Raw genomic sequence first — 17,349 nt, 5'->3', positions numbered from 1 at the left:
CTCGATTTAGCGAGAAGAAAATCAGAATATGTATCTCTCAGAAACACATCAATCCCTCAATCCCTACTCCAGAAGCTGTCCTAGTTACCACTCTAACAACCATGGAGAATGCATATATGCATCTCTGTTATTTCAAAGAATAAACGTACTAGAAAATACTTTGGCGTCGACGAGTTGTCGCCATATATATTACGAGAAAATCAGATCAGATACTTTTCCAAAGTGAATGAATGTGGATGATTTGATTGACAATGATTAATTGGTGCGTGGTAGAGGGTATTTTCTGTGGGGACATTACAACTAGTTTTTATCAAAGTGTTCATATTTAGGTTTCTTTTAAGAGGCAATACCGAAAAATGACAACTTCCTGGTGAAATAGCTTTTGTGGAACATTTCCATTTTAAGAATATATTTGCTTTCTCACCATGCTCAATTGAATATTTTATTATCATTTTACTTCATTGATAGTATCCTTTATAACTTTAGCTGCTGGCAACAAAATACACGATAGAATGATACTAACTAGAACTGTGTACTGAATCTGGTGGATGAAATGATGAAATACCTGGCAAAAAGGAGGTCAGATTCCTCGACATTGGTTACTGAATACACTTGGAGTTGCTTCTTCTTCCTTCACCACCACCACCACCACCACCACCACCACCACCTTCTTCATCTTCTCTTTTTTCTACTCTAGTAACTTAAATAATATACCTGAAGTGAGACCTAGTCTAAGTGGAAGAATAAACTCCTTCCATCCTTCTAGAAATTTCTGCAAAGTGATTCTTCTTAGTATTTGATTTAAATCATCTGCTTATTTTCTCTTGAAAAAATCACACACAGCTATGCTTCACTTTATGACTGACTATCTGAGTTCCAAGCATGCTATACTATGTTTATGTTGTTAATAACATTTGTTTTGTACTGTATAGCTATAGTTCATTTTTTGATGCTATGTCAACTTTACATCTAATCTTGCCAAATGGGTATGAAAGGCTGAAGCTCCTTTAATGATACAGTTTGCATGCTAACCAAAATTAGGATCTAATGAATTTTAAATAAACAGGTTAGAATGAGATGATGCTTTCATTGGTAAATGCAAGGTTAACTTAAATGAAAACAGAGATAAGCAATAACACACATTGCTGACCACTTCATTTTGTGTAAAGTGTACTAACTTTTTATTGTCTGTCTTACGTCCACTCATCATCTGGTAGAAATGGGAATACTTCAGTTCAATGGTTTCATTTCCTCTGACTGCTATCAACTTTTATGATAAATAACAATTACATAAATAGAAAAAATATGCACTGTTATTTAATATGTCAGTGTATAAGGTAATTTCAGTTTTGATTCACCCCCCCCCCCCCTTCCCTCCCAGGGGCTCACTTCTCTTTCATGATATGTGCCCTTACAGCGCTGCTTTCCTTTCTGTGCTGCAAGTCTATCTTTCTCCTATTCTTTTTTTCCTGTGTACCATTCCATTCGATGGTCTTCTTGGTGCCGATTGGATCTGGTTTGTGTTGTATACATTCATTTTCTTACCCTTTACAGCTTTTCATTATTAATTATATGGCCCCATTGTTGGGACTGACTCACTACTTCTTTTCTAAATTTTACAGAAGTGCAGAATGTGCAGGGAAGATCACCCAATGTGGTGTATATTCCACCTTTCGTACCTTTATCTCTTTCCACCTTTCTTTCTTGCCCAGAATGCAGCATGGTAGCCATTCCATTGTGGGGTGGGGGTTCATCAAGTACCTGTCTGGTGGTAGCCTCCTGACCATGTAGGGACCATGTTGTTAGTGCCTGGGCTGGGTAACTCCCCACCCAAGCCAAGGATTATGTGCTCACCATGACTGAAGGCAATGGTTTACTGGCCAGGTAACCATTGCTGTAAAAAGTAAATGTCGTGTGACTAGGGCCTCCTGTCGGGTAGACCATTTGCCGGGTGCAAGTCTTTCTATTTGACGCCACTTTGGCGACTTGCACGTCAATGGGGATGAAATGATGATGATTAGGACAACACAACATCCAGTCCCTGAGTTGAGAAAATCTCCGACCCAGCTGGGAATCGAACCCGGGCCCTTAGGATTGACATTCTGTCGTGCTGACCACTCAGCTACCGGGGTCGGACACCATTGCTGTAGTTGGATGGCACCTGTGGGAAGAGCCCCCATTAGGAGTGGGTGGTACCATTGGCAGAAGATTTGCACTTGAAATGAATTAAACTTACTTCCGCTGGTGGCTCAGAGACAAGGGGAGAAATGCTCCCCCCAATATACTGGGTTTGTTCGTGAATGGGGATACCTATATGACTACAGAGACTTTGTTCTTCATTGAACTCCTCAATGACAGGTTTGGGGAAGTGACAGCAATTTCAAAAATGATGCCAGTCTGCTAATCTGCGAAAAGCTGAGTGACATTCCTGTCACTATAATGATCCCATAAGAGTCTGAATGTAGCACCAGGTACCATTTTCCACTATGGTCTCCTTTTACAGGCTGATGGCAAATTGCATGCTAATTTGTAGCAACAAGGTGTGCATTTTGTCCATCATGTCCAGTGGAAATTGCCTAAGAACAAGAAGAAATCCCCCAAAAAGAGGGAGATTCTGATGGCTCCCATGTGCCGCCAGACTCCAAATGTTCTGCCTCTGTATCCAAGGTAACATTCCAGGTGGCCACTATGGCCCTGGACCCCCCCACACACACACCACATAACGAGATTCAGAACAAATATGTAGTGATGGTGTATCTTCTTCACTGGTGGCAGCAGGCGGCCCTGAGACATGACTTCCTTGGTCCCTTCATGCCCCCACAGGATACTGATAATGTGATCCTCCAGTGGAACTGTCCCCTCAACGGTATCCTTATCTTGTCGTGGTGGTGGGGCTTGCATGGTGAAATGACCCTGAGAGTTATGCCGACAGTAGCTTAGCTACTGGTAGGGCGTCCTGAACCAGACAGGTCGAAGGTGATGATCCAGACTAAATGCGATATCCTGGTCCTCCAGGTTGGGGGTTGGGCGTGGGGCTAACATCCCCACCTCGTAAAACCAGTCATGTTACGAAAGCTAGATAAAAGCCTTGGATATAGAACAGACACCCAATACAATGAACTAAGCATAGAAAAGGACTATGATTTGGAACATGGAATGTACAGTCTCTGTACAAACCTGGGGTGGCAATAACTTTAGTTAGAGAATTGGAAAAGCAGAAAATGTTGGTGGTTACCCTGCAGGTAGTTCAATTGGAAGGTAATGAGACAATAGATGTAGAAAATTACACGGTATTGTATGGGGAAGCAGTCAAGCACAGTCTTGGAACTGGTTTTTGTGTTAACAAAGACATTGTACCAATGGTAAAGAATTTTACGGCAGTGAACCCAAGAATCTCACGCTTAACTTTATCAGTGAAAAACCACCAACTTACCTTCATGAACTGTCATGCACCAACAGAGGAAACTGAAGATCCAGTAAAGGATATATTCTATGCAGAGCTGGAAGATGTTATGGATTCCATCTCTAAAAACAGCTGCAGAAGTCTCATCTCAAGATGTTATGGATTCCATCCCTAAAAACAGCTGCAGATTTCTCATCAGCAATTTTAATGCGAAGATTGGAAAGGAGACCAACTTTACTCCCACTATAGGCCTTCATAGTCTCCATGAAAATAGTAGTGACAACAGAATAAGGCTAATTAGCTTTGCTACGTCCAAGGTCATTAGCACTAACTTCTCACACTGACAGGTGTACAAAGGAACATGGGTATCCCCAGATGGAAAAACAGTCAACCAAATAGACGACATAGCAATTAACACAGAAGCCAGGAATTGTATTATGGATGTAAGAAATTCTCGTGGGGCTGAGTGTGGTTCCGGCCATTTCTTGGTTAACAGTCAACTCAGTCACCCTGAAACCAAACCAAAGAAGTAAACTAAAGAAAGTGGCATGATTAAAAATAGAAAAAGTAGCATAGGAATAAACCAGAAATGAACTGCAAGTTGAGATCAGAAATCATTTTACAGAAGTGCCGGAAACAGAGGACTCAGATGTAAATCAGCAATGCAAAGAAATTAGAAATGTGGTTGCAAAGGCTGCAGGAGCAGTCATTGGAAAAGGAGTGGCGAGGAAGAAGAAATGGTTCAGTGAGGTCAGTAAAGAGGCAGTCAGCAGGAGAAAAGAAGCCCATGATAAGTGGTTACAGGCAGTGTCTGATTAGAGCAGTAAGGCAGAATTTGACAGAGTCCAAAGAGAAACACAAGCGTTATTGCAGAGAGAAAAGAGGAAGTTAGTGTGGGGTTATTACAGAAGCAGAAGATGACTTCCAGAGGAGGAGGATGAAAAACATGTACAGAAAGGTCAACTATCTGAGGAAAACCTATAAACCCACTGAGAAAGCCATAAAAAATGCCAAAGGAGAGATGTTGGCAAATGAATATCAAATTGCAAAGAGATGCAAAGAATATTTCAGTGACTTGTTAAATTGTGAAGACCCAACAACTCTCTTTAACTTCCCCCTACCACAGACAGCAGACCCTGAATGCCTACTACCAACTGTAGAAGAAGTCAGGAAGCAGATAAAATGGGTTAAAAAGGACAGCATCCCAGAAGAAGATGGCATCCACGCTGAAATAATTCAGGAAGGGGGTGAATACTTTTTTCAAGGATTCACAAATTAATTTTAGAGACCATTTGGAACATTGAAAACATTCCTGAAGACTGAAGAAATGCAGTAATCTGTCCCATCCACAACAAGTATGACTGAATGGCATGTGAAAACTACCGTGGTATTGCTCTGCTCAATATTTGTTACAAGATCTTCTCAAACTGTCTCCTAGATCGAGTCCAGCTTTTGGCAGACATTATTGGAGAATATCAAGGAGGATTTTGTCACGGGAGATCTACTATCGACCAAATCTTTGTCCTACGCCAGATCTTGGAAAAAAGGTGGGAGTTTGGTCGAGAACTACACATGCTGTTTGTCAACTTCAGAAAAGCATATGATTGCATTAATCGGGAAAGTGCTATTGACAAGGGATTTAAGATTGATTCCGTATTTCTGTATTTCTGGAAGGCTTTTGACACTTTACCACACAAGTGGCTTTTAGTGAAATTGCGTGCTTATGGAATATCGTCTCAGTTATGTGACTGGGTTTGTGATTTTCTGTCAGGGAGATCACAGTTTGTAGTAATTGATGGAAAGTCATCGAGTAAAATGGAAGTTATTTTTGGCTTTCCCAAAGGTAATGTTTATAGACTCTCTGTTCTTCCTTGTCTACATAAATGATGTAGAAGACAATCTGAGTAGCTGTCTTAGGTTCTTCACAGATGATGCTGTCATTTATCGTCCAGTAAAGTCATCAGAAGATCAAAACAAATTGCAAAATGATTTAGAAAAGATATCTGAATGGTGCGAAAATTGGCAGTTGACCCTAAATAATGAAAAGTGTGAGGTCATCCACATGAGTGCTAAAGGGAATCCATTAAACTTCAGTTACATGATAACTCAGTCAAATCTAAAGGCCATAAATTCAACTAAATACCTAGGAATTATAATTACGAACAACTTGAATTGGAAGGAACACACAGAAAATGTTGTGTGGAAGTCTAACCAAAGACTGCGTTTTATTGGTAGGACACATAGAAAATGTAACAGATCTACTAAGGAGACTGCCTACACTACACTTGTCCGTCCTCTTTTAGAATACTGCTGCGCATTGTGGGATCCTTACCAGATAGGACTGACGGAATAGGTCGAAAAAGTTCAAAGAAGGGCAGCACGTTTTGTATTATCGCGAAATGTGGGAGAGTGTGTCACTGAAATGATACGGGATTCGGACTGGACATCATTAAAAGAAAGGCGTTTTTCGTTGCAACGGAATCTTCTCATGAAATTCCGATCACCAACTTTCTCCTCTGAATGCAAAAATATTTTGTTGACACCGACCTACATAGGGAGAAACGATCACCACAATTAAATAAGGGAAATCAGATATATAGGTGTTTGTTCTTTCCATACGTTATACAAGATTGGGATAATAGAGAATTGTGAAGGTGGCTCGTTGAACCCTCTGCCGGGCACTTAAATGTGATTTGCAGAGAATCGATGTAGATGTAGTTGTAGAAAGTATGCTGAGGTGTCTGGAAGAGTTCTGTTTTGCCAAAAAACTAGTAAGCCTCACGAAGGCCTGAATGATGGTTACTACAGTGTAGGTAAAAATTGGAAATAAGGTGACTGAAGCATTCAAAATAAAAACTGGGTTACAGCAGTTCTTTTCAGTCTCGCATTAGAGAAGGTAATGCGAAAGATTTCATCTGATGAATTCAGAGGAGTCCAGACAGGGTATGTGAACATAAAGTACCTTGGATGTGCCGATGATGTAGTGCTACTATCTGGGTAGCAAGAAGAATTAGGGGAAATGGCTGACATTCTGGAAACAACAGCAAGGAAAATTGGACTTCAAATCAATCGTGACAAGGTGGAATACATGGTTCTACAAAGTAGACATAGACCCACTTCCACCCTTAGAGGCAACTGAAGGTCTTGTCGTCAAGTCAGGGAGTTCAAATATCTGGGTGCAGTATTCAGAGATGAGCCACTCAGTAAAATGGAAATACAGGCAAGACTACAGGCAGGTAATCGCTGTTACCATGGCCTTAATGCTCTCCTCAAAACCAGAAGTTTGTCAAGACAGTTCAAAATAAACATCTACATAACACTCCTACAGCCAGTAGTACTATATGGATGTGCCACCTGGAGTACAACCAAGCAAGCTCTGAACAGACTAACTATATTTGAAAGAAAAGTCCTTCAGAAGATTTTTGGACCAGTTTACAATAATGAGAGTGAAAAATGGAGGATTCATCACAATACAGAGTTGTATTATATTTACAAAGAGCCGAACATCATGGCCGTAATGAAGACACGACAACTCCAGTGAGCAGGGCGTGTTGCTCAAATGCAGGACAACCGATGGCCGCAAACTGTACTCAACTCCAAGCCAACCGGCAGAAGGCTTGTAGGAAGACCTAGAACTCGATGGAGTGACTGTGTATCCAAAGACCTTCAGAGAGTGGGACTGCCGGAAGGGTAGCATAAAGAAGCTGAAGACAGGCTGAAGTGGAGGCAATCTCTCAAAGCAGTGTGTGGTCCATTGGGCCTGATTGCATAAAGTAAAATAACTAAGTGGAACTGCAGCAGATTTTTCCACCACTTGTATGAGCTATGACATCTTTTGTGAATTTCCCCTGTTGTTTGCATCGCCATCAGGAAACATGTTTCCCAGCAATGTGGAGCCTTACCCTCTGTGACTATTGAAGTCATTTTAAGAATTGCACTGACTATGAAGGACCATTGGGTGCTGTTTGCACTTACAATTTGGACTCTGCCTACTTCCTTCTGTAATGTGTATCTTCCTCCCGGTGGTGAAGTGTCCCTGGAAATGTTGTCTTCACTGTTTTCTGAGCTCCCCTCACCTTTACTAATATTTGGTGAGTGCCCACAACCCTTAAGTACAGTGGAACTACAATCATTGGCCGAGATAAAGCTGTCAAAAACTTGCTCGCATAGCTCGCTCTTTGCCTATTGAATACTGGTGTTGCCGCACACTTCAGCAAGGCATATGGGTCTTATTTGACCATTGATCTTTCCATTTGTAGCTTAGGTTTTCTCCCATCCATCAATTGAAGAGTCCATGACGACCTGTGCAACAGTGGTCATTTTCTGTTCGTTATGACCCTCCCTCAGCTTCACTTGCCTCTGTGTCCACCCAGATGGGCTCTCCACAAAGCTAACTGGGATTCTTTCACCACTGCCATTGCCCTTCACACCCCACCATGTGGAGGTATGAATGTGATTGTCCAGAGAACAACTGTGGCGATTCTGTCAGCAGCTGACTTAGTGATCCCCTCTTCCTTGGGATCCCCTGTCAGAAGACAGTACGTTGGTGGACCCCCGAAATCACTGTGGCCGTTGAAGGTCATGGATCGGTTCTTCAAGGCCATAAGTGACATCCGTCGGTGGAGCACCGTGTTGCTTTCAAATAGTGCCTTTCTCAGGTCTGCCAACTCATAAAATGCCAAAAACGAGAATACTGGGAGGTATGTTACTACCATTGGATGACTTACCTGCCTTCGCAGGTCAGGGCGAAGATTTGTTGCTTCTGTAAACACCAGTACTCCACGGGTGTATCTGGTATCCCTGTGAATGGTGATATTTACAATGATCCAGACACTTGTACCAAATATTTTGTTTTTCATTATGCCTGAGCCTCTCTGTCTGAGAATTATTATGACTGCATTTTGTGTCCTCAAACTGTGGATAGAGTGACTTCCTTTACTGTTTACTACATTTCACCTGGAACCTTGTAATGCTGCATTCAGTGAGTGGTAATTCCTCAGTGCCGTAGCCCTTTATCGTGGCATGCCACCAGAACCAGACTGCATCTACAGACAAATGCACAACCACTTATTACTGGATTATCAGTGTCACATCCTTACCATTTTCAACTGTATCAGAAGCTGGGGTGAGTTCCCACTTCAGTGGCAAGAAAGCATGATCGTCCCTATACTGAAACCAGGTAATCGCCCCCTTGACATAAACAGCTGTTGCCCAATTAGTATTATTAATGTTTTCTGCAAGTTACTCGAACATATGGTGAGCCAAGAGCTGTGTTGGTACCTCGAGTCTCCGGGTCTATTAGCTCCAACCCAAGGCAGTTTCCACCTACGCAATTTACTGCTAACAATTTGGTCTGTCTTGAGTCTGCTATTCAGTCAGGTTTTACCTGGTTGTAACTTGTTATTGCTATCTTCTATGATCTTATCGCTATTTTCGATGTCTTGCTTAGGGCTTATAACACCACATGACATCACCATATCCACATTACCATCCATGAGTAGTGGCTCGGGAGCAAACTCCTGAGTTTTGCCCAGAATTTCATGTCTTGCCATACTTTCCACAGTACTCCCATATACAAAAGAATGGCATTCCACAGGGCTCTATATTGAGTGTGCCTCTTTTTCTAGTAGTAATAAATGTTACAGCTGCAGCTGTGGGATCTACAGTGTCACCTTCCCTGTATGCTGATGATTTTTTGCATCTACTATTGCTCCTCAGTTCTGGATGTTGCTGAACACGGACTGCAGGGTGCCATACAAAATGAGCAGTTCTGAGCTCTCACTCATGGCTTCCAGTTTTCCACTGCCAAGATGTGTCATACACTTCTGTCGCTGTCATACTGTTTATCCCCAACCAGACTTCTATGTCTTTAACCAAACGCTCAATGTGGTGGAGTCTTCTTCTTCTTCTCTCCTCCCCCCCCCCCCCCTTTTTTTTTTGGGTGGGGTGGGGATTGGTCTCTAATGCCCGGTTGATGTAGCGTCACCATCTGCCAGCTTAAGTAAACATGCTGGCTACACCATAATACTCTTTGCTGTTTCACAACTGGGGTGCAGACTGCTCTATACTTTTTTAGCTCTACAAAGCTCTGCTCCTGTTGTGCCTTGACTGATCATGATCTTCAGAACAACAGATGTTGGACCCAATACACCATTGTGGGGTTCAACTTGTGAAAGGTGCCTATCGGACCAGCCCTATGAACAGCCTGCTTGTAGAGGCTGGCTTTCGTCCCCTACAGATCAGGTGCAAATAACTGCTGCTCAGCTGTGCAGTACACATTTGCTGTTCACCTGAGCATCTGAACTATCATGTCCTTTTTCCTGGTTGGGAGATCAACCTCTTGCAGCAACCTCTTGCAGCAACCTCTTGCAGCAACCTCTTGCAGCAACCTCTTGCAGCAACCTCTTGCAGCAAAGGCAAAGATCTGGAGTCACTGTCGCAGTTAGCATACATGGTCTCTGCTCTGAACTCCCATCTTTTCCTACTGTCTCCTCTTGTCAGGGAAGAAGCATGTGTGCTCCCATGGTGTCTATCACGTCCTCGAATCTATCTTGATTTCTGCTTTAGACTGAAAGATTCAATAGAACCTATGGTTTTTAGCTGCCTGTTCCTGCGTGTCTTTGATGCATTTTCAGGCTCAGACTTGGTATGTACTGACAGCTGTATGGTCAACTGATGATGAACTGGATTTGCCTATCCACATACAAGAGAAAACATTGTGTTGTCACTCACCTACGTAGGGAGAAATAATCATTATGATAAAATAAGAGAAATCAGGGCTTGCACAGAAAAATTTAAGTGCTCATTTTTCCAGTGCTCCGTTCAAAAATGGAATGGTAGAGAGACAGCTTGAAAGTGGTTCATTGAACCATCTGCCAGGCATTTTATTGTGAATAGCAGAGTAATCACGTAGATGTAGATATCAGTGAAGTATGCTCCCAGCCAAATGGATGCAGTGTATTTACTGTTGAGCCCTCAGCCACCCTTGTTCTTGCACTGGCATGTCAGTCTGAGTCAGCAGTGACTCCTTGATTAGTCTTCATGTCGTCTACCAATGCTAAACACTCATTGGTAGTGACTGTCCATGATCTCTTGTATGACTCCACCATGCTGGATGGTCCGTCATCTTTGTATGGTCCCCTGGTCACGTTGGGATCCCAGGGGGGGGTGAACATGCTGACCGGTTGGCATGGGTATCGGAACTGGACCATCAGTTGACTCTCTGCCAATAGTTGTTGAATGCGTGGAATGTGGATTTGTATGTTCTGGTTTCTCCAATTAAATTGAAAACCACAGGCCACACTCTTCAACATGAGTATCCATCCCACTGTTGGTGTGTTGTCTGTCTCGAGGAAGCCCACATCTAACTCGACTGTCCCAATTTGGCCACTTTATGTTGAAACCTTGAACTTACTGACACACTACCTTGGTGCTACTGGACGATGTGAAAGTGGCTGATTTGGTTTTATGTTTTATCTGTGAAAGTGGTTTTTACTCCTCTCTGTCATGTAGGACACATTAGCTTCATCGACCGCTTCAGGGATTGGAGAGGTTCTCCATTGGCTGCTCTGACCCGAGGGGCCCATGGCTGGCTTTGCTGAGTGGTCCGGTCCAGCTCCTGCCCTTCCCACCTTTTTAATTCTTCTTATTCTTTTATAGCTGTTGTTTGTTGACAGACTCATCGCCGTTGTTCTCTTTCTTGAGATTTTTATCTTGTCAATGTAGCTAGTTTTCTTATGATAATTTAGGGTGTGGAAACACCAGCCGAATGCACATAACGTGTCCCGAGGCTTCCAGGAGCTTTCTGGGTGGGATGACTCTCCTTCCTTGACCCTTTTACCCCTCTCTCACTTCTACTTGCTTCTATCTCTTGGTTTTTTTTATTCTTGGATACAGTTGAGTCCACTGGGATTTGTTTTATGCATCCTTCCTCTCTGGGGACTATTCCCAGCTTGACATACACAGGATTAAGGGACCAATGACATCTTAGCTTGATCCCTTTAGTTCCATTATTCCACCCCTCAGTTTATTTTGATTCCGCAGTTAATCTGTGTGTCACCTTTATATTTGCAGAAGCTCACTATAAAGCACAAAGCTGTAGTCACATGTATGTTTTTATTACATTGTATGAGGTAAGTGAAGCTTACTCTTTTAGACACTGTCCTCTCTTTATGTCGGTCTGTGCATGAAACATATCATCCTCCTCCACAAGACAAAACTGTGTTTAAATCAGCTCAAGAAAAATGTGTACACCATATATGTGCTCAAAATTGAGGTTAGCCTGAGACATGAGATGTTAGCTTATATTCTTCACTAGAATCACATCATCTCTTTGTTCTTTTTCTAATTGAATAATATACTAACCATAACTTGTGGCTATCACTGACACCCACTGGTGTTTTCCAGTCAAGATCTTCTTTATGAGCTCCAAAACACAGAAGGTTGGTAGTAGTTCACTGGACCTCCAGGCACAGTAGAATATCACAAAATGCTCTGGGGGAATCATTTACTCCAGAAAGCTACCAATAAGATATGTCTAAGAATGAAATATTCTGGGTATTGACTGTATCTCAATGATCCCTGGTGTTGTGGAATAGAGGTGGCATGTTATAGTTATCGCCAACAAGCTACACGTGCGCGTGCGTGTATTTTGTTTAATTCGGATGAAGGCATTTCTGGCCAAAGGCTTGCTTGTTGACTCTTTGTTGTGCCTATCAGCGTTTCAACATCTGTGCTATATGGCAAGTAGTTATCTATCCTTTTCATAATGTAGTCGTTATTCTGTCATGGATTTTTGAGCATTTGTTTCGTTGCATCTGATAGTCAGCATTTTGTGTCTTCTTTTCTCTGCCTGTGAGTGAATGAAGCGCCTCAATGGTTGTAGTCCCTGGACTCCCATCCAGTTATCCTGATTTACTTTATCCACAGTTTCTGTAATTCACTTCATATAAATATTGAGGCAATACCATGGCCTATTCCTGAACTCGTCCTTGTGAAATCTAACAATTTTCTGTCACTGATGTTGACAAGACATTAAACTTTTTTCTTTCAGATACCTTTTATATTTTTATGCTTCTTTTTGCAATCTCCATCTCAGCCCCTCATTTGTGAAGATTCTTTGCTGATTATTACATTCTTCTCTTATCATTGACTTGCATACAGCCCATTGCATGTAACTGTTTCCACCTTCTTCATTACATTCAGCCAGAAGAGCAACATTAGTTGCTAACCCCCTCCTCCCCTCTTCCTTCGTTATCTTTTCAACAATTCTGCAATAACTGTGTTTAATGGTATGACTATTACTTTTCATTTCTAATATGTACTCGACATGATGATGGTTTCTTTCTTTTTCTCCTGCTTGGGTTACACACACACACAAACACACATTCTACATCCTTTTCAGTTATTGACAGAGCTGGTGTAGTAGTGAAGACAAAGGACTCGAATTTGGGAGGAATGAGGTTTAGATCCCGTGTAGGTATCCAAATTTAGGTTTTTCAAAGTTCCCCTAAATTGCTTAAGGCTAAAGCCAGTATTATCAGTTTGCAAAGGAAATGGCCAGATTTCTTCCTTAGTCCTCTCCAGTACATACAGGGCTATTACAAATGATTGAAGCGATTTCATAAATTCACTGTAGCTCCATTCATTGACATATGGTCACGACACACTACAGATACGTAGAAAAACTCATAAAGTTTTGTTCGGCTGAAGCCGCACTTCAGGTTTCTGCCGCCAGAGCACTCGAGAGCGCAGTGAGACAAAATGGCGACAGGAGCCGAGAAAGCGTATGTCGTGCTTGAAATGTACTCACATCAGTCAGTCATAACAGTGCAACGACACTTCAGGACGAAGTTCAACAAAGATCCACCAACTGCTAACTCCATTCGGCGATGGTATGCACAGTTTAAAGCTTCTGGATGCCTCTGTAAGGGGAAATCAACGGGTCGGGCTGCAGTGAGCGAAGAAACGGTTGAACGCGTGCGGGCAAGTTTCACGTGTAGCCCGCGGAAGTCGACGAATAAAGCAAGCAGGGAGCTAAAGGTACCACAGCCGACGGTTTGGAAAATCTTACGGAAAAGGCTAAAGCAGAAGCCTTACCGTTTACAATTGCTACAAGCCCTGACACCCAATGACAAAGTCAAACGCTTTGAATTTTCGGCGCGGTTGCAACAGCTCATGGAAGAGGATGCGTTCAGTGCGAAACTTGTTTTCAGTGATGAAGCAACATTTTTTCTTAATGGTGAAGTGAACAGACACAATGTGCGAGTCTGGGCGGTAGAGAATCCTCACGCATTCGTGCAGCAAATTCGCAATTCACCAAAAGTTAACGTGTTTTGTACAATCTCATGGTTTAAAGTTTACGGCCCCTTTTTCTTCTGCGAAAAAAACATTACAGGACACGTGTATCTGGACATGCTGGAAAATTGGCTCATGCCACAACTGGAGATCGACAGCGCCGACTTCATCTTTCAACAGGATGGTGCTCCACCGCACTTCCATCATGATGTTCAGCATTTCTTAAACAGGAGATTGGAAAACCGATGGATTGGTCGTGGTGGAGATCATGATCAGCAATTCATGTCATGGCCTCCACGCTCTCCCGACTTAACCCCATGCGATTTCTGTCTGTGGGGTTATGTGAAAGATTCAGTGTTTAAACCTCCTCTACCAAGAAATGTGCCAGAACTGTGAGCTCGCATCAACGATGCTTTCGAACTCAATGATGGGGACATGCTGCGCCGAGTGTGGGAGGAACTTGATTATCGGCTTGATGTCTGCCAAATCACTTAAGGGGCACATATCGAACATTTGTGAATGCCTAAAAAAACTTTTTGAGTTTTTGTATGTGTGTGCAAAGCATTGTGAAAATATCTCAAATAATAAAGTTATTGTAGAGCTGTGAAATCACTTCAATCATTTGTAATAACCCTGTATTTATGCCTCATACACAATTATCTCATAGTCAGTGTGGCATTAAGCCCACATATCTCCCTTCCTTGAGTCATAATTACAAATATATCAACTGCAAAAGTAACTGTTACACAATTTAATTTGTGAAACACAACTGTTGTGTGTTGCATGGTGGGGTAATATACTGACAGAGTTAGTGTCCGCATTAAATTTAGCTAGTGTGGGGTGCAGGTTTGAACCAGTGTTATTACAAATATTGTGACACTAATGGTGGTGACAATGAGGAGACGGAATAGGTGTTCATTGTTATTTTCATTGCAGCAAACTTTGACTACATTGTGAAGTAAAAGAGGTCGAACTTTAGCTCAGTATTTTACATATTGTTTAGCATGTAAAATCATGATTACTTGCTTCCACTTATTTATCTTTACCATGAGCATGACGGTGTTACTGTAAGACAGTATAGTTTACATGCCAAACACAGGCAAAATAGGTAGAAGCTTAGCAGAAATATGCTCTTTGCTTTCAGCAAAGATCAATGACCAGTGTGACAAGAACGCTGCAGAATTAGAAGCTAAGGAGAAGTTGGAACAGCAGCAGCAGTTTCAGCAGCAGCAGCAGCAGCAGCAGCAGTTTCAGCAGCAGCAGCAGCAGCAACAACAACAGCAACAGCAACAACAACAGCAGCAGCAGCAGCAGCAGCAGCAACAACAACAACAACAACTGCAGCAGCAGTTACAACAGCAGCATGAGCAGCTACAGCAACAGCAAAGTCAGAGACAGCAACAACAGTTGCAGCGGCAGCAGCAAGCACAAGATACTCCATTAGATGTGACTGCAGGGATCACTGAATATGGAGACAAAGAATCAATAAATATGCACCAGACATTGATGCAGCATCTTCAGGAGCTTAAGACATCATATTCTGTTCTATTGAATGATGAAAAGCTGAAGAAGTTCAAATTTGATTGTCAGGTGAGATGAAAATACAGAGTATCTTTCTCAATTACCCAAAATAATATGACATTTTCTGAAGAACCAATATGGGCTCTTGCTTTTTCTATATGATTCTTCAAACTACACTGTCCTTAAACATTCTGAAAGATTCTATGTAGGTTTTCTTAATGCCATGACTTTTCAGCAGATTGTATGAAAGTCCATGTTCATCCTTGATCAGGCGCGCCATTTTTCATAACACGAGTGGGTGCGCAGCATACTTCGTACACATATAAAGAATAGCTGTTGTGTTACCAAGGTAAACATGTATGAGCAAAATTACACTTTCATCTCAATTTAATGAAATAACAGGAAAGTAAACGTACATTATATGAGTTAAAGTACTGTTTAATTGAACAACAATAAAATAAACTTTCATTATATTACTTTGCTGCCATGGACACATGTTACTCCACAGTAATGACCCATTCAAAGCATTAAACAGTGCAGTTGCATCAGATCCCAGCCAACCACTTATTCAGTTTCTAATTATCTTTTAAACAACTGCCTCATTGTGGGACTGAGCTGCTAACTCATAATCTGGGCCATTTTTGTGCACAAAATGTATTTTTTTTTTCCCTGTTACTGCTTACTTGGGTGTATGACACCACTGTTTATCACTGTGTTAGCTGAAGCAGTAATGAAAGTGTACATATGGACTGGTAGTTGTAAAACAACAATGGAATGGTGAAAAACAGTTTTATTTGTGATTGGCGCACTTTATACCCAGGCATACCTGTTCGAGGTTTAATAAACATAAAATGCCTGTGTAACTGTTTTGCATTGACTTACTCTGGAGTAACAAATTTTTAAACTGTTTTATTTGAAATCATCTTGGTAATCTTAAATGCAGGATATCATGGCAGTGGGATTTAGTTTCATTCTTTGGCTAAAGTAAACAGGTTCAAGTGGCTTTGAGTTCTAATGGTTACTCTGAAATGAGCAGACTTGTACAGTGTAGACCAACATGGAGAGGTGCCTCAAACCAGACTTCAGGCTGAAGACAACAACTTCATTTGGCTCTAAAGTTTGACAGGATCACTAAAAATCAGAATTTTTCTTTTACCATTACGAGTAGTGTTGGTATGTTCACAAACGTTTTAATGCTATGAAAACAAAGGTTAATCTCAAGTATATGATGGTTTCACTCACACTTTTCCAGTCTCTATGTGATCCTAATATCTTGTAGGCGTACACTGTATACACTTCACTTCGTCTTACACTTCACTTCGTCTTATGTCTTCTTGGTGAAGTATTACCATCTGCTGTTTGTTGTACACTGTGATGTGGAGGTTATGGTTACGGGCCAGTGCTGGCTGGGTCACCACTTCAAATGATTTCTGGATGGTATTAACGACTTATTTGTTTATAGAATATTGGAGTTTGCTAGAACATTATACAAACACATCAGTGTGCACTTTCCATATATGCTCAGAAAAAAAAACTTTCAAATTTTATTATTGTTGATGACATTGCTCTTGTAACTGATACTCAATTCTGAATTCTATGTGACAATCTAATGAGGTTGCCTGAGACCCTCGGACATCAACGTGACCCTGGCTCCGACAAGGCAGTGTAAAGCATGTTGCCTTCATGGGCAGTTACCTAAGAACAAACATGCCTCCTACACTCCAAATTGTCATGGTATCAACAAGTATAAAGGCATTGGCAAATTAGATGCTGTGCAGGATCCAATGAAACGGCTAAAGAGACTGTGTCACCAAATACAGCAATATCATGATGCATCTTGCCAACATCTGTTTTTATTGAGACGGTACAGACCAGCCGTAGTTTGCAAATTAGATGAAACTAAAGAGCTGAGAAAAATTTCAGGCAGAAATTAAGAAAACATTTGGAAACAACCAAATGGCAAACTCATAATAGCTGAAGAATAACTGAAGAACAGAGCCCAACGCCAGGTGGCAAACAGAAGCTGAGTGCTTTCAATGGAGAATCTTGCTATGCTGGCGTTACCAGCTATGCACCGGAGGAATCTACTAACCATCTACCTATAGGTCCCAGCATGACTGAGGAAAAAT

General features: G+C 41.7%; 1 protein-coding gene across 3 annotated transcripts in view; it reads left to right on the top strand.

The window, feature by feature from the left end:
* Positions 1-17,349, top strand: part of LOC126250080 (mRNA export factor Gle1) — a 109,002-nt gene that overhangs the window by 38,094 nt on the left and 53,559 nt on the right. For all 3 annotated transcript variants that reach the window (XM_049951528.1, XM_049951532.1, XM_049951529.1), the window contains exon 7: positions 14,844-15,289. In XM_049951528.1, the coding sequence (XP_049807485.1) occupies positions 14,844-15,289 (446 nt within the window). The remainder of the gene's footprint in view (positions 1-14,843; positions 15,290-17,349) is intronic.

This window comes from Schistocerca nitens, chromosome 1 (assembly GCF_023898315.1).
Source record: "Schistocerca nitens isolate TAMUIC-IGC-003100 chromosome 1, iqSchNite1.1, whole genome shotgun sequence".
Lineage (NCBI taxonomy): Eukaryota > Metazoa > Arthropoda > Insecta > Orthoptera > Acrididae > Schistocerca > Schistocerca nitens.
The sequence above is the reverse complement of the archived record's forward strand: the minus strand, read 5'-3'. Positions and strand labels throughout refer to the sequence as shown.